Raw genomic sequence first — 15,618 nt, forward strand, 5'->3', positions numbered from 1 at the left:
AATTTTTGGGAACGTCACAATATAACGTATGATCCCAAAAATTAAATGATCTAGAAACACCTATGTTGGTCCAACTAATTAATCTTGATCTTAAAATCAGAGGTGAGCTCTGCGGGTTTAACTGAACAATTATTTCGGATTCGAACTATGCATACACATAATTTTTAGTGTACACATATAATAAACATTAATTCCGAATGAACTCATTGACTCTGAATACTGGATTTGCCTCTGTATGGAGATGCTGGAGCAGAATAAGACCAACACCTGGGCGGCGATGATAACGACGACGACGATGACGAATAACTAGTAGGAGATGATGATGATTGAAGCTGAGTTTTTCTCAAGTTTAATTTTGGAAGGAAGGAAAGCATTTGTAAAAATTTGGCCTTTGTTTGCTTTTTTATGGCATTTTTCTTCTTCACTTGAAAAGATGGTGGAGGTGTAAGAGGAGGAATTGGGGTTTCAAGAAACTTGACTTTTGGGGTTCCTGGTTGAGTTTCCCACTTAAATGGAATAGCCAATGGTACATCACCATAATAGACTTCAAAATTGGACTTCTTCGTTGAATGAGGAATCATGGCACTTGGAATTTCGGGACGTGAATATAGATCTTGACTTAGGTAAAACTTTCCTTTGATTGGGATGTCACTTGAAAAGATATTTGGCCGGTTCTTCATATGCCTATAAAAATTTCTAAATAAGAAAAAAGTTAAAAAGAGGATGGCGATCGCTTTGAAAATGTCACGGCGCAGAAAGATAGAAAGGTAATCTATGACATCAAAGAAATATTATGGAAGTGAAAGAAGATTTGAAGATCAAGAAGAGAAGAGACTAACAAGGGTTTTAGGTGAAATTGGAGATAGAATTTTGGAGTTCAAAGAAAAGTTGTTTTGAGCAAAAATAAAGAGTGATTATATATAGTTTTGATTCCTAATTAATAAATCAAATAGCCACAGCACGACCTACCCACTGTTTTTCGTTTTATTTATTCCTCTTTTTCATTCTCATTTACTTTTCATTTTGAGCTAGAACAACAATATAAATCTCTGACACGATTAAAGAGTAAAAATAGCACGGACTAGCTAGTTTTCGGATTGGTCATTCAAAAATAGCTAGCGTTTGCAAAGTCATTAAAAAATAACCACTATTTTGCTGTAACACGGAAAGTTCTAGCATAATATACTGGAGATCGGTGCACCTGTGTATGAACTTCGAGCATATTATGCTGGAACTCCAACACGCGGAAAGTTCCAATATAATATATTGGAGCTTGGAGCACCGGTGCCCCAATCTCCAGTATATTATGCTGGACTGGTATATTATACTAGAGTATTTTTTCAGATTTTGAATATTGTTTCTGTTCAGATTTATCTTTATATAAAAAATGACTAAATTTTGATTACTTTTGAAACTGTGGCTATTTTTGAGTGACCCCTTGTAAATCTGGCTATTTTTTAATTTCTCCCGATTAAAGACTCCTATCGAGTATTGAACTTAATTAAATGTATTAATTAATATGGCCAGAAATTAACCCTAACTTATTGGTATCAGTTTCAAAGATCTTTCTTTTTGATTGTATCATATTCTTTGCAAGGTATGCATGTGAATTCTGAGAAATTGTATAAGCCTTTAGAGATGATTATTTCTTTTCATGTAATTTTAGGTTTATCTTGTCTCTGTTCAATAGCTCTAGTATATGATACAACATATACAAGTAGTAAAGTTTCAACGGGTTTACCTAAATTCATAATATTTTTCATGCATATCCGAGCAAGGTTATCAAGTTGGCAAAATTTGATTAAATTTGGATGAGCTAAAATAGGTTAACCTAACAGGTGAGTTGGCTCGTAAACTACTAAGACTTGGTTGGACGGGTTAATTTTGGACTAAATAGTGAGTCATAATCCAATCCCAGATCATTTTATTGTTTATATGTAACTTTTGTTTAATTACCAAATCAAACTAACTAAACTTTTTTTCTTTTTATTAATCTACCAATGATCATCCACCAATAAATATATATCCATCCCATATTGATTATCTTGCTAACTGTTGATGCACTGTGCTTCAAGATATAGAATCCGAATTTGATGGTAAGTCACGTGCGGCTCTCATGGCTCACATGGTTATTCAAATCTCTCTTAAATTTGTCTGGACAACTGAAGGAGTTCAAAAAATTTTAGCACGATTTATAAAGTTTCATCAAATATTTAGAACCCAAGTTGACTTATTATATTATATTGTACATGTCTCTGATGATAGCATTTGAATATTTGTAGCCAAAGTCTGAGAAGAACGTCACTCAATAGCCTTCTTTAACAACCTTACACTGTGTAAATTTATCAACCGAAAAAGATCGGGAAAAGATCCTTTTTAGTATGCAGTCAAAACTATTTATATTCGGTAGTCGTAAAAGTGTATAAAATTTGTATATTTTTGTATATAACATACATGAATATGTGTATGTGTGTGTATGTGTAATTACAAAAAATATATTTTTCGGCTATTATTTTGAAAGCAGCTATACAATATCATTTTCTCAAAAAAAAATGCTAAGTTTGAGTATTACATCTATCAAAATAAAATGAATTTCACGTACTTGATATATGAAAAATAATAAGGAGCAGACCTAACAATTTAAATGTTTAGATGAAATTATTATACATTCTACATTGATGAATGCGTTCTTGGCCTAGCACAAAGGAAAAAAAAAAAAAAAAGGAGTAACAGGCTTTCATTTTCCCTTTTCCCATCTCATTTAAGTTATATATGTTGATAGAATATATTTCTATAATATCACAGAATTTTAACCTGTGTTAGCAGGTTTCAGTAATTATTTTTACTAAATGACCAATTAAACTTGATCAAGATATTTCTCTACAACTATCTGAAAGTGATATAATTGTGTAAATATTTTACACTAACAGTACTATAACTTAAACACAATCAACAATTATTAAGATCCAACTGACACGTAACTAAAGTTTACTGCCCTTCATTCAAACAGGATTTCCTTATCAAGCTAATTAGCATGCATGAAGGCAAGCAAAATAGAAATGATAAGTTGATCAACTAGTCCAATTCCTGACTATTTTTCTTTTTTTGTTTGTTTAAAATAAAGCTATTTGAATTTCAACGATCAAAGCTGAAATACCATAAGACTACCCTATACATATCTATATCCACACACGCGAACACTTCTTTTTTTTTTTAAAGAAATTAACCAAAATAATCATCCACCCAAAAATATAATTGGTAAATATTTATATACGTATATATGTTTAGCCTTATATAATTAATATATAATTTATGTATACTGAATAAAGGCTATAAATATTTTTAGCTAAGCAGCCAATTGTAAGCCTCAGAAATTATATCATATGAAAAATCACTCAAAACATTATTACTTTTAACGTTTTTTAACTAAAGAATATGGTTTACTTTCATGCTGTAGTTAAAGTGTAGCAGCACAAGCAAGTTCTACTAATCTGACATAACTTGTGAACAATTTAACAAGATAGATTGAATTGTAGAGAAAGACGTCACTTAGTCTGTATATAGAGCAGGAGCATTTTAGTCTATTTATCTATAAAGTTGTTAGTAGTCTGTTAGGTCGGTTAGTTAGTTTAGCCTTAGCTAATTATATAAATACAGATATATAATGTACAGTTCCATTGAATGAAAGATACAGATATTTTCCTCCTTCCTCATTTCATTTCCTCTCTCAAATACTTTGTCTTAGCTAGGGTTCTTCATCTCAGATCTGCTAATTCAGCAGGGTATCAGAGCCCTAAGTCTAGCGATTCTAGACCTCATCGATTCAAGTTGAAGCTGCATGTGTTGAGCGGTTAGATTTGTGATTGAAATATTCGCCAAAGAAATTCTCGCCATAACTGTTATCGAAGCACAACTAAGAAGCCATGTGAGATATTGTTGTTGCGGACACCTCTATCACTGGAGCTGGTAGAACTGCTGACGCTATGTACGAAACTCAAACTGGCGATGGTTTTTTGGTCGATTTACCTTACAATCACCAGTTGTACCTTGGACCAGTAGATACGAGTGGAGCTCATCTCATTTCATTCAATTAACAGGTACTGATAACTATGCTCTTTGGGATCGATCAATGAGAATTGCTCTATGAGGAAGAAACAAGTTAGGAATTGTAAAAGGAAAGTGGAAAAGGAAAAATTTACGTGATAATTTATGGGAACAGTGGGAGAGATGTAATACTATTGTACTCTCTTGGTTGATGAATGCTGTAATTCCTCAACTTATTGGAGGAGTTGTGTTTGGATCAAGTGCACATGCAGTGTGGGAAGATCTCCGAGAGAGAGCAAGGTAGATGGATCTAGGTCTTACAATCTGCACAAGGAGATTGCAACTCTGTATCAAGGTATCTCTTCAGTCTCTGTGTACTATATGAAATTAAAAGATCTGTGGGATGAATACGAAACTCTAATACCTACACCTAGCTGTGATTGTAAAAAATCTAGAGATTATATAGTACACATGAGAAGGCAAAAGTTGTACCAATTTCTAATGGGCTTGAATCAGTCATACTCTCTAACAAGGATTCAGATACTACTAATGCATCCTTCACCCTCAGTGAATCAAGCATACTCTATGATCATGAGAGATGAGAACCAAAAATCAGTAGTTGCAATAGCAGGAAGCTTAGGCACAACTGCTATCACTTTTGAGAATTTTGAGCCTACTGCCTTGCTCAGTTCTAGATCTGGGAGCTTTCAAAGCAACAGTTTTCAAACTAGTGGTTCTAATGTGCAGTCTGGCAACTTTTATCCTAATAGCTACCCAAAGTTATGGTGAGTTTTGTGAGTATTGTAGGAAGAAAGGTCAGAGCAAAGAGAATTGCTACAAGATCATTGGTTATCCACAAGGACCTAAATTCAAGAATAAAGGGGGAGCAGGCAATTCCTCTACTTACAGTGTCTTCACTGAAGAAACAAATCAAAACTTTCAAGCACAACCATAATTCATGATACAAACTCAACAAGGACAAAGCTCACAGATGCAGACTCAACCACAATTGATGATGCAGCCTCCAGGACCTCATAACAGTGGGCATGGTAAGCAAACGTCTCAAACTCCTGCTTATTCATTTACTAAGGAACATTATGACCAAATAGTGTAGATGCTAAACAAAGCTACTAGAACCATTCCTTCAGCAAATATGGCAGGTATCGGTAGTGCAAGTTTAGTGGATAATAAAGCTCATGGCTGGATTATTGATACAGGAGCCACCAACCACATGGTGTCTGATCCTAATATGTTGTCTGAGGCAGACGAAGTCAAACCTACTAATTCTAAGCAAGTTCACCTACCTAATTGAGAAGTAGCTAATTTTACACACATTAGTACTAGTATACTCTCAGCATGGAGCATAATTGAAAATGTGCTATACATTCCTCAATTTAGATATAATCTACTATAAGTGTCACAACTAACTAAGGCTCTACAGTGTTGTGTTGCTTCTTTTCCTAATTTCTGTATTTTTCAGGATCTCTACAGTGGAATAGTGAAAGGGATTGGTAAAGAAACATGTGGTCTTTACATTCTAGCACCACATGTAGCTAAGATACTAGAAGCAAGGAGCACGGCTATCAAGGAAACTAAAGCAAACAATCTGCAGAATGTAGCACAAAAATAAAGATATTTCATATAGAGTGTGATGTGTGTCCACTTGGGGCATGTGTCAAGTGGAGTACTTCAAAAGTTATTTTCAATAAAGCTAGACAATTGTATGTATACTATAAATAAGTGTCATGTGTGTCCATTTGCTAAATATACTAGACTTCCATTTCCTAGTAGCAGTATCAAAGCTACTCAATATTTTGAACTAGTACATGCTGATGTATAGGGACCATATAGAGTCTCAACTTTTTATGGAAATAAACTTTCTAACTCTGGTAGATGACTTCTCAAGGATGACTTGGTTGTATCTTTTAAAACTTAAATCATATGTTTGTGTTGTGTTGAAACAATTTTTGTGTTATGTAAGAACTCAGTTTAACAAAGGAGTTAAAAATTGTCAGAACCGATAATGGAACAGAATTTGTAAACTCAACCTGCACAGAATTATTTCAAGCACTTGAAGTGATGCATCAGAGAACATGTGCCTATACTCCTCAGCAGAATGGAGTAGCTGAGAGAAATCATAGACACATCTTAGAGGTTGCTAGAGCTATGAGGTTTTAAGCACACATTCCTCTAAAGTATCGGGATCACTATATTCTAGCTATAGCCTATGTCATAAACAGGATGCCTTCTACAATCCTAAATGGTGCATCACCTTTTGAGAAGATGTATAATAGAAAACCTTCACTAGAACATCTGAGAGTGATGGGATGTCTATGTTATGCCAAGGATGTAAAAGTCCATGACAAGTTTATGCCAAGATCAATTCCTACAGTGCTAATGGGATACTCATCAGTTCAGAAAGGCTATATACTCTTAAATTTTACTAACAACTGCTTCTTTGTTAACATGGATACTATCTTCAAAGAAAATGTTTTTCCATTCAGAAATCAACACACTTCTCATTCTCATTCTCCTATTTTCTTGCCACCTGATATCACAACCTATGATCCATCACCTGGAATCAACTCTGGGCAAAACAAATAGGTCAACCATGAAGAACTAGAGACCTATATTGATCGTGAAGCAGGAATGATTCCCACCGAAGATACTGACCTTTCTATGGTAGGTGATCTAGAAGATGAAGCAGGCTCATCAGGTCATAGTCCTATTCAGGAGCAAGCACCTGCACCTGTACTTGCACAGTTGTATGTGCATCGATCCCTACAACCTGTTGGCATTAGAACATCTACAAGAGATAGGAATCCACCTATCTGGCTAAAGGACTTTGTTTCTCCGAATGTTCATCAGAATGTTCCTTATAGCATAGCCAACTATGTAAACTACAGTGGTGTTTCCCCTAAATATCAATCATATCTTGCAGTTTTCTCCTCCATTGTTGAACCTTCTTTCTTTGTTGAGGTCAGCTAAGACCCTAGGTGGGTGGAAGCCATGCAATCAGAGATTGAGACACTAGAGAATAACAATACATGGGAGGTAGTACCACTTCCTAAAGGCAAGAGTCCTATTGGATGCAAGTGGGTATATAAAGTTAAGTATAAAGATTTAGGAGAGGTGGGGAGGTTTAAGGCCAAGCTAGTAGCTAAGGGATACTCCAGAAAGAATGGATTGACTATAAGGTGACTTTTTCTCCTGTATTCAAGATGGTAACTGTGAGGACAATCCTATATGTTGTCTTCTAAGAGGTGTCATATCCATCAAATGGATGTGTATAATGCTTTTTGCAAGGTAATCCGTGTGATGAGATCTATTGTGATGACCCAAAAGGTCATCTCGTATTTTAGAACCTAATCCGGGGTTCCAAGGCCTTGAAGACCTTATTTTTCTTCTCCTTGATTTGCATGCACAGTCTGGGCGCGCTTCCGGAAAGCCCTTGTGTGAATATTCGAGAAAAATGCTAATTTTGCCTTTAAATTTGAATTTAAGTTGACTTCGGCCAATATTTTAGGTAAACGGACCCGGACTCATGATTTGATGGTCCTAGAGGGTCCGTAGAAAATACGGGACTTGGGCATAGGCCCGGAATTGAATTTCGAGGTCCCTAGCCCGAGAAATAAATTTTTGAAGAAAATTGTATAACTGAAAAATATAAGAAGTTTGGAAATTAAATAATGTTTGAATATGATCGTATTAGGCCCGTATTTTAGTTCTCGAGCCCATTACAGGTTTAAAAATGATGTTTAAGTCTAATCTGTGAAATTTGGTAGGAATCGGACTTGATTTGATATAAATCGGACCCTCGGTTGTGAAAATAGTAACTTTAGGTGTTTTTGAGAATTTTATTGATTTTGAGGCTAAATTCATAGTTATGGATGTTATTTTGATAATTTGATCGCATGAGCAAGTCCGTATGATATTTTTGGACTTGCGTACATGTTTGGTTTGGAGCCCCGAGGGCTCGGGTGAGTTTTGGATAGGCCGCGGAGTGTTTTGAACTTAGGAAAAACTGCTGGTGTGTTGCAGGTCTGCCAGCTTCGCAATTGCGAAGCCTGGCTCGCAAATGGAAACTCGCAATTGCGAATTTCCATCGCATTTGCGATGACTGGGCTGGGCAGGGGACCTTTGCATTTACGAAGTTCAGAGTCGCAAATGCGACAAGAGCAGAGGCCGTAATTGCGAACACTGGTTCGCATTTGCGAAGAGATCAGTGCAGGCCTACTTTTGCATTTGCGAGTTCACATTTGCGAAGCTGTCATCGCAAATGCGAGAACATCACCTGTGCAAATTCTAACTTAGACGGGATTTTCTTCATTTTTCAAACTCTCTCCAACTCTAAGCTCTCTTAGACAATTTTCCAAAGAAAGATTCTTCCCCAAATCATAGGTAAATAACTTTTAACTCATTTCTTCCAATCTACTTCATCTTTTTACAAGATTTCATCACAAAATCTAGAGACTTTCATGAGAATTTAGGTGTTTTTGAGTGAAAATTGGGGATTTCGAAATTTGGGAATTTATACCTCAATTGAGGTCGGATTCCAACACCTATATGTCGTATTTTGACCAAGCGGGCCAGGGGTGTGAATTCTTTAGCATTTATTGATGTTATTAAGATAATTATGACTAGATACAAGTGAATTGGAGGTGAAATCTAGAGGGAAAGCGATAGTTGAGGCTTGATTCGTGGTCATGGAATCGAGGTAAGTGTTTGGTCTAACCTTAGCTTGAGGAAATAGGTGTTGTGCCTTATTTACTATGTGTTAGTATGGTATACGACATATAGGTGTGGTGACGAGTATCTATACCTTGGTGTCAAGCATGCCCGTGAGTCTTATATTGTATTCGTTGTGATTCTTGTTAAGTACTATCAATGCTCAAATTAATGATTATCCATGTTGAGTAAGTCTTATGATCATTTCTTGGTATTTGTCTATTGTTGAGTATTGACTCTAGTTAAGGTTCATTTGTGAAGTTAATTGTTGGAACAAGATTGGTTATAGTTGATTCCTTTGCCGGGACGTATTTAATTCTATTGTTGATTCCCTTGCCGGGATGTATTTATTCTTATTGTTGATTCCCTTGTCGAGATGTTGTTGTTACCACTGTTTGGGTGAGGAAAGAGTGATAAAGCACGAAGGATGATGTTGTGCACATTTACATTGATATTGATGTATATGGTGAGGAAGAGAGATAAAACACGAAGGGTGATGCCGTGCACATTTCTAATATTCATATGGTAAGGAAGAGTGATAAAGCACGAAGGTTGATGTCGTGCATATTTTTATTATTGCTTTCATGGTAAGCATTGAGAGTAAAAGCACGAAGGGTGATGTCGTGATTTATTGTCAGCTTGTTATGATTTCTTGTTGCTATCGGTTCAAGTGCCTTAATTGTTTCATTCCATTATTTCGGTGTTTCCTTACGTTGGTATTCCCCATAGCATGTTTCCCCTCCCCGTTACTTTCTGAGTAGCCTCTATTATTGTTATTCTGGTAGATATTATTTAACTGCAGGTTATATTGTTTGTTGTATCCTATCCTCGTCACTACTTCACCGAGGTTAGGCTCGACACTTACTCAGTACATGGGGTCGGTTATACTAATACTATACTCTACACTCTTTTGTGCAAATCCCGATACTTGAGAATACAGACTATAGTTAGAGGTTGTTGCCTTCAGTCCAGCGGAGACCCGAGGTAGTCCTGCAGGTGTTCGCAGGCTTTGGCATCCCCTTCTATCCTGTTTCTTTCTGTTCTTATCTATTTCAGAGTCAGACATGTATTTTCTTTGTTCGGACCCTATTTTTAGTATTCATAGATAGTTCGCGAGATTGTGACACCAGTTCTTGCTGAAGTATTATTATGGATTTCGTATTGGTATCAGTTAAACTGTTAAATTCTGTCCTTCCGCATTTCTAATTCCGCTGTTACTTACATTAACTTGGTAAATTTTTAAAGATAAAGGTAAAAAGATAGAATAATCAATAACGTTGGCTTGCCTAGATGGTTCAATGTTAGGTGCCATTACGATTCCGACAGTAGGTAATTCGGATCGTAACATTTATATAGAGTTTCCACCATGATTTAAGATCCAGAGGGAGTCACATACAGTATGTAGTCTCATCAAATCCTTATATGAACTTAAACAAGCTCCAAGACTGTGAAATGAGAAGCTTACTAAAGCCTTATGTGCATTTGGCTTTTCTGAGAGCCAATATGATCGCTCTTTATTTGTCAAGAAGCTACTAGAAGAAGGCACTGTTATTGTGCTTGTGTATGTAGATGATATGCTAGTAATTGGTACTAGTCTACAATTGATAGAAGAAACATAGACAATATTGCAGCAAACCTTTAAGATGAAAGACTTAGGAGAACTAAAGTATTTTCTGGGGATAGAATTTGCCTGGTCTCAGAAGGAATTCTAATGCACCAGAGAAAATATGACTTAGAACTCATCTCAGAACTTAGACTTGGAGTAGCTAAGCTAGCTATAACACCTTTGGAGATGAATGCAAAATTGATTACAAAGGAATATGATGATCATTTGAAGATTCAAGAAAGTGCAGAAGATGATGTGCTGACTAATCCAAGAGCTTACCAAAGATTAATTGAAAGCTGTTGTACCTAATAATAACAAGGTCTGATCTAGAATTCAGTGTACAAACCTTAAGTCAGTTTCTACAACAACCAAAAAGATCCCACATGGAGGCAACCATGAGGATAGTCAGGTATGTGAAAAACCATCATGGGCAAAGAGTGCTCCTGTCAATAAACAACAAAGGCACACTGGAAGCCTATTGTGATATAAACTGGCTGCTTGACAGCACTTTAGGAAGTCAGTAACAGGCTTTCTAATAAAGTTAGGGGATTCTTTGGTATCCTAGAAGTCCAAGAAACAAGCCAATGTTAAGAAATTCAGCAGAGGCAAAATATAGAAGCTTAGCAGCTACAGTTGCAGAGTTAGTCTGGCTAACTGGATTAATAAATGAGATTGGATTTGAAGTTCAGTTACCTGTTGATATCTACTGTGACAGCAAGGCAACAATACAAATAGTTGTCAACCCCGTGTTTCACGAAAGAACCAAACATGTTGACATAGATTGTCATTTCATAAGGGAGAAAATTATGTTGGGATTGGTTAACACCATATATGTAGGAACAAGGGAGTAGGTGCCAGATTTGCTGACAAAAGGCTTAAACAGAGTTTAGCATGAATACTTAAGTTTCAAGCTAGATGTATTTGATGTGTTTTCACCACCTTGCTTTAGGGGAAGTGTAGAGAAATATGTCACTTAGTCTGTATATAGAGCAGTGGCATTTTAGTCTATTTATCTGTAAAGTTGTTAGTAGTATGTTAGGTCGATTAGTTATTTTAGCCTTATCTAATTGTATAAATACATATATGTAATGTACTGTTCCATTGAATGAAAGATACATATATTTTCTCCTTCCTCATTTCATTTCCTCTCTCAAATTAGTTTGTCTTAGCTAGGATTCTTCATCTCAGATCTGCTGAATTCAGCATGAATGAATAAAGTATCAAGTTCCACCATTCCGGTATAGTTTATAAAAATTTAACAGAATGGGTAAAATAAAAATAGTGCCAAGTTACACCAATCAGGCATAACTAGTGAATATTTAATAAGACAAGTAGAATGAATATAGTAGGAAGTTCTACCAATCTGGCATAACTTTTGAACAATTTAACAAGATAGGTAGAGTGAAAATAACATCAAATTCAACCAATTCTAGCATAGTTTATGGATAATTTAACAAGATAGATAAAATAAAGCTAGTACCAACTTAACAAAATTCTGCTAAACCATCGAAATTTTACAAACAATTTAAAAAGTTTCTTTTTGCTCTAATTAATTGTTCTTCAAACCAAAAACATTTTGAGAATAGAACCAAAACAGTAAGCTTTATATGGTATTGTTGTCAATGTTAGGTTTTATTTGTTAAATAAATAATTAATTGTTCTTCAAACCAAAAATATTTTGAGAATAGAACCAAAACAGTAAGCTTTATGTGGTATTGTTGTCAATGTTGGGTTTTATTTATTAAATAAATAAAGTGTTAATTGAAAAGGAGGTCAATGAAAAATTTGAGTTGTTCCTTTTCATTAAGGTACCTTGTCCTTCATTGGATAGGAATAGGAAATTTTTCGTGCTTATATATATATATATATATATATATATATATATTATTTTAATTAAGCAATCACCTAGGTTTTCACATCCTGTGGTGTTGGGGGGTTTGGCGAGACCCCTATCATGTCTATACCAACCAAAAACATATATAGGAGGGGGACATGGACTTGACCTCTTTTTGATCCTGAAGAACAAAAGGGATTGCAAATATTTACATCCCACTCTTGTTCAGTTACCAAAAGAATCAACTTACAAAGAAATTAGCTTTGGCGTACCTAGTTCTAAAACTAGGTAATTGCCACCTATCTAGTTGAAAAGGCCCTTTTACATTTCCTCGGAGTTGTTGGAAATAGTAAAAGAAAGAACTTTTGCCCCAAATAGCAGCATTTTTGGAAAGCATGTCGGCTACTTGATTTGTTTCCATGTAGTAGTGGGCAATATTAACATCAGCTTGTGTTAGAATTTGTCCAATTTTTTCGACTAGCTTCTTGAGTTTGAGATTATTTTTATTGCCTTGTATCAACATGTTGGCAATAATCTGCGAGTCTAACTCCCGTTGTATCCTTGGCGGACCACCCATTGGATTCCCGTTTTAGCAGCTATAGCCTCAGCGATGTTATTTTTATTACACTGGACGGGTAGGGAGAAAGCCATAATCAGTACTCTTTGTTCGTCTCTGACTATTCCCTATATTCTTCCTTTACCTGTTTCCTTGAAATAGCTTCCATCTGTATTCACTTTGATCTTTCCAGGAGAAGGTTTCTGCCAGCAAATTTGTAGTACTCTGAAGGTTGGTCTCCATCTTTCAATCATTTCACAGAACCTTGGCCAAGACTCTATTTTACTGATTTTTGGGAATGCCATATCTAGAGTCGCTTTTATGGTCCAGTTTATGTGCATTTCCATGCTTCTAACTTAAAATTTATTTTGTTCACCATACCTACACGAACTCCAACTGCTCCATATTTCCCAACACACGGACAAAAGCTCGAAGAATGAATTTGTGAATGTTGTTCTTAGACTTTGCGTCCCACAAGTTTTTAGTAATTCTCCTAATGCTCCAGTTTTCATGTTTAATGCCCAAGGGGGGATCCAACAACTTGCCATAGTCGTTGCGCTGCTTCTCCTTCTATAAAGACATATTGCATTGTGTCTTCCTTAGGATTGTTACAATACCTGCATCTGGAAACAACATGGTTACCACATTTAGAAATAAATTCGTCAAAATGAAGCTTACCAAGATATAGTCTCCAAGCCAAGAAGAAGATTTTGAAGAGAATGCAATTGAGCCACATGTGGTGAAGAGTTGGATTCTTCGGTTTTCTACTCCTTATTGTATGCTAGACGCTTTTGTTGGAATATTGACCATCCCTAGAGGCTTCTAATGCATAGTCTTCTTGACTCTGATCTTCAATTTTAATAGCACTGATGTGTAAAGCAAACTTCTCGTTGAGAGTATTGATAAGTTTGTTCATATTCCAGCTGCCCTCTTGAATGAATTCCTTAACTGTAGTATTTTTACTCTTTCTACCATTTGGAAAAAAATTGGCTAATGTTCCATTTTTAGATTAGTTATCCCACCAAAAGCTGCTATTGCCCTTGTTAATACTCCAAATCATATTTTCTCCCACTTTATCTTTAATTTGGGTCATATGTTTCCCAGCATGTGAGTTACCTGATGCCCATTTTTTGCCATAGGGTGAAATCTGGTGTAATATTTAGCTGTAAGGTGGGTTGCCCATAGAGTGTTTTGAGTTCTAAATCCCTACCATCTCTTCATGGATAAAGTATTACTAATATCCTCCAAAGACCTTATGCCAATGCCACCTTCTTCTTTAGGTAGACACAGGTTCCTCCAAGCACTCCAATGATACTTCTTTTTATCTGCTGAAGTGCCCCAGAAGAACCTAGCCAAATGCTTTTCAATCAAATTTAGGGTTCCCTTTGGAGGACTCATAGCAGAAAGAGTGTAAATAGGTAGAGATTGGAGGGCACTTTTAATAAGTACCATTCTACCTCCACAAGTAAGAAGCTTGACATGCCACCCATTTAATCGCTTAGCCACTTTGGTCATCATCGGGTCAAAATGAGAGTTTTTTCCTGCCCATATATAAGGAGCAGCCTAGATAGATAAAGGGAAAATATTTTTCCATGAAGCCCGTAGTTGTTCTTATCCGGTTGATTCTTTGTGCTTTAGCTTTCGGATCTATGAGAAAAAAAACTTTTGTCCTCATTAACCTTTTGCCCTAAGGATCTCTCATAATTTCTTACTTGTTGCATAATCAATCTGACTGATTTGTTATTACCAGCACTGAAGATCAAAATATCATCCGCATAAGCCAAGTTGTTGATTGGAGGGCATCTTTGATTCATGTGAAAGGGAATGAAAATCTGGATCAGGATGAAGTTTATTCAAGGATCTTGACAATACTTCTGCAGCTATGATAAACAAAGAAGGTGACAGAGGGTCATCTTGCTTCAGCCCTTGTGAAGATGTAAAGAACCCCCTTTTGATCCATTAATAACAATAGAATACTAGGCTTCTGACACCAACCTCAAGATGGTATCAATCCAAGATTCCTCAAATCCAAACCTTCTCATAACTGAAGCTAAAAAGGCCCAAGATAATCTGTCGTATGCCTTGTCCATATCTAGCTTGATTACCATGTTACCACCTTTGTTGTCTTTGCTAATTCCGTATATGATATCTTGATCTAGCATTACATTCTCTATAATAAGCCTACCATTAATGAAGCTACTTTGATTGTCTGAGATCAACTTTGGTAGAAGAATGTTTAACCTGCCCGCAAGGATTTTGGAAATGATTTTTGTACTAAAGTTGGTTAGGCTGATGAGTCTTAATTTTGAGAAATTTACAGGGGACTCAACCTTGGGAATTAAGACAATGCAGTAGTGCGAATAAAATTTTGTAAGGTTGCGCCCATTAAAAAGGTCTCGACAAAAGTAGTTATATCATCTTTGATAATTTTCCAACAAGTCTGAAAAAAACCCCACTGAAACCATCTGGACCAGCTGCACTATGTTGACTGAGGTTGAAGACTACCTCTCTAATCTCATTAATTTCTGGAATAGCTGTCAGATAATCATTCTCTTCAGTAGAGATGATATTACGAATGCAGTTCAGGATCGAGTTATTCATTGTAGGAGCTTGGGGATTGAAAAGTTTCTTGAAATGTTTCACAACTGCCTTGACAATCTTGTCATCCCCTTGCACCCATCCGTCTCTGCGATTTTTGATTCTGTGTATGTGGAGTCTTCTTTTCCTATTTCTGAGGGCACTGTGAAAGTAACTGCTATTGTAGTCACCCTCTTGAAATCATTTAACTTTGGATTTGTGTCTTAGAATATTCTCCTATATGCCAAGCCATTTTAGATATGCTGCATGAGC

General features: G+C 36.0%; 3 protein-coding genes across 3 annotated transcripts; 1 reads left to right on the forward strand and 2 right to left on the reverse strand.

The window, feature by feature from the left end:
- Positions 1-203: 203 nt before the first annotated feature.
- LOC138886227 (uncharacterized) lies at positions 204-581 on the reverse strand. The gene has a single exon (XM_070167283.1). It carries the CDS (start codon positions 579-581, stop codon positions 204-206), a length of 378 nt encoding a protein of 125 aa, XP_070023384.1.
- Positions 582-5,197: 4,616 nt separating this feature from the next.
- On the forward strand, positions 5,198-10,687 carry LOC138886228 (uncharacterized). The gene is made up of 7 exons (XM_070167284.1): positions 5,198-5,338; positions 5,525-5,659; positions 6,133-6,215; positions 6,285-6,534; positions 6,649-7,023; positions 10,233-10,359; positions 10,473-10,687. Exons 1-7 carry the CDS (start codon positions 5,198-5,200, stop codon positions 10,685-10,687), a joined length of 1,326 nt encoding a protein of 441 aa, XP_070023385.1.
- Positions 10,688-13,974: 3,287 nt separating this feature from the next.
- Positions 13,975-14,930, reverse strand: LOC138886229 (uncharacterized). The gene is made up of 3 exons (XM_070167285.1): positions 14,764-14,930; positions 14,448-14,571; positions 13,975-14,331 (listed from the first exon to the last, which is right to left on the reverse strand). Exons 1-3 carry the CDS (start codon positions 14,928-14,930, stop codon positions 13,975-13,977), a joined length of 648 nt encoding a protein of 215 aa, XP_070023386.1.
- Between the last annotated feature and the right edge of the window lie 688 nt (positions 14,931-15,618).

Source organism: Nicotiana sylvestris, chromosome 2 (genome assembly GCF_000393655.2).
Source record: "Nicotiana sylvestris chromosome 2, ASM39365v2, whole genome shotgun sequence".
In the NCBI taxonomy this organism is placed as follows: domain Eukaryota; kingdom Viridiplantae; phylum Streptophyta; class Magnoliopsida; order Solanales; family Solanaceae; genus Nicotiana; species Nicotiana sylvestris.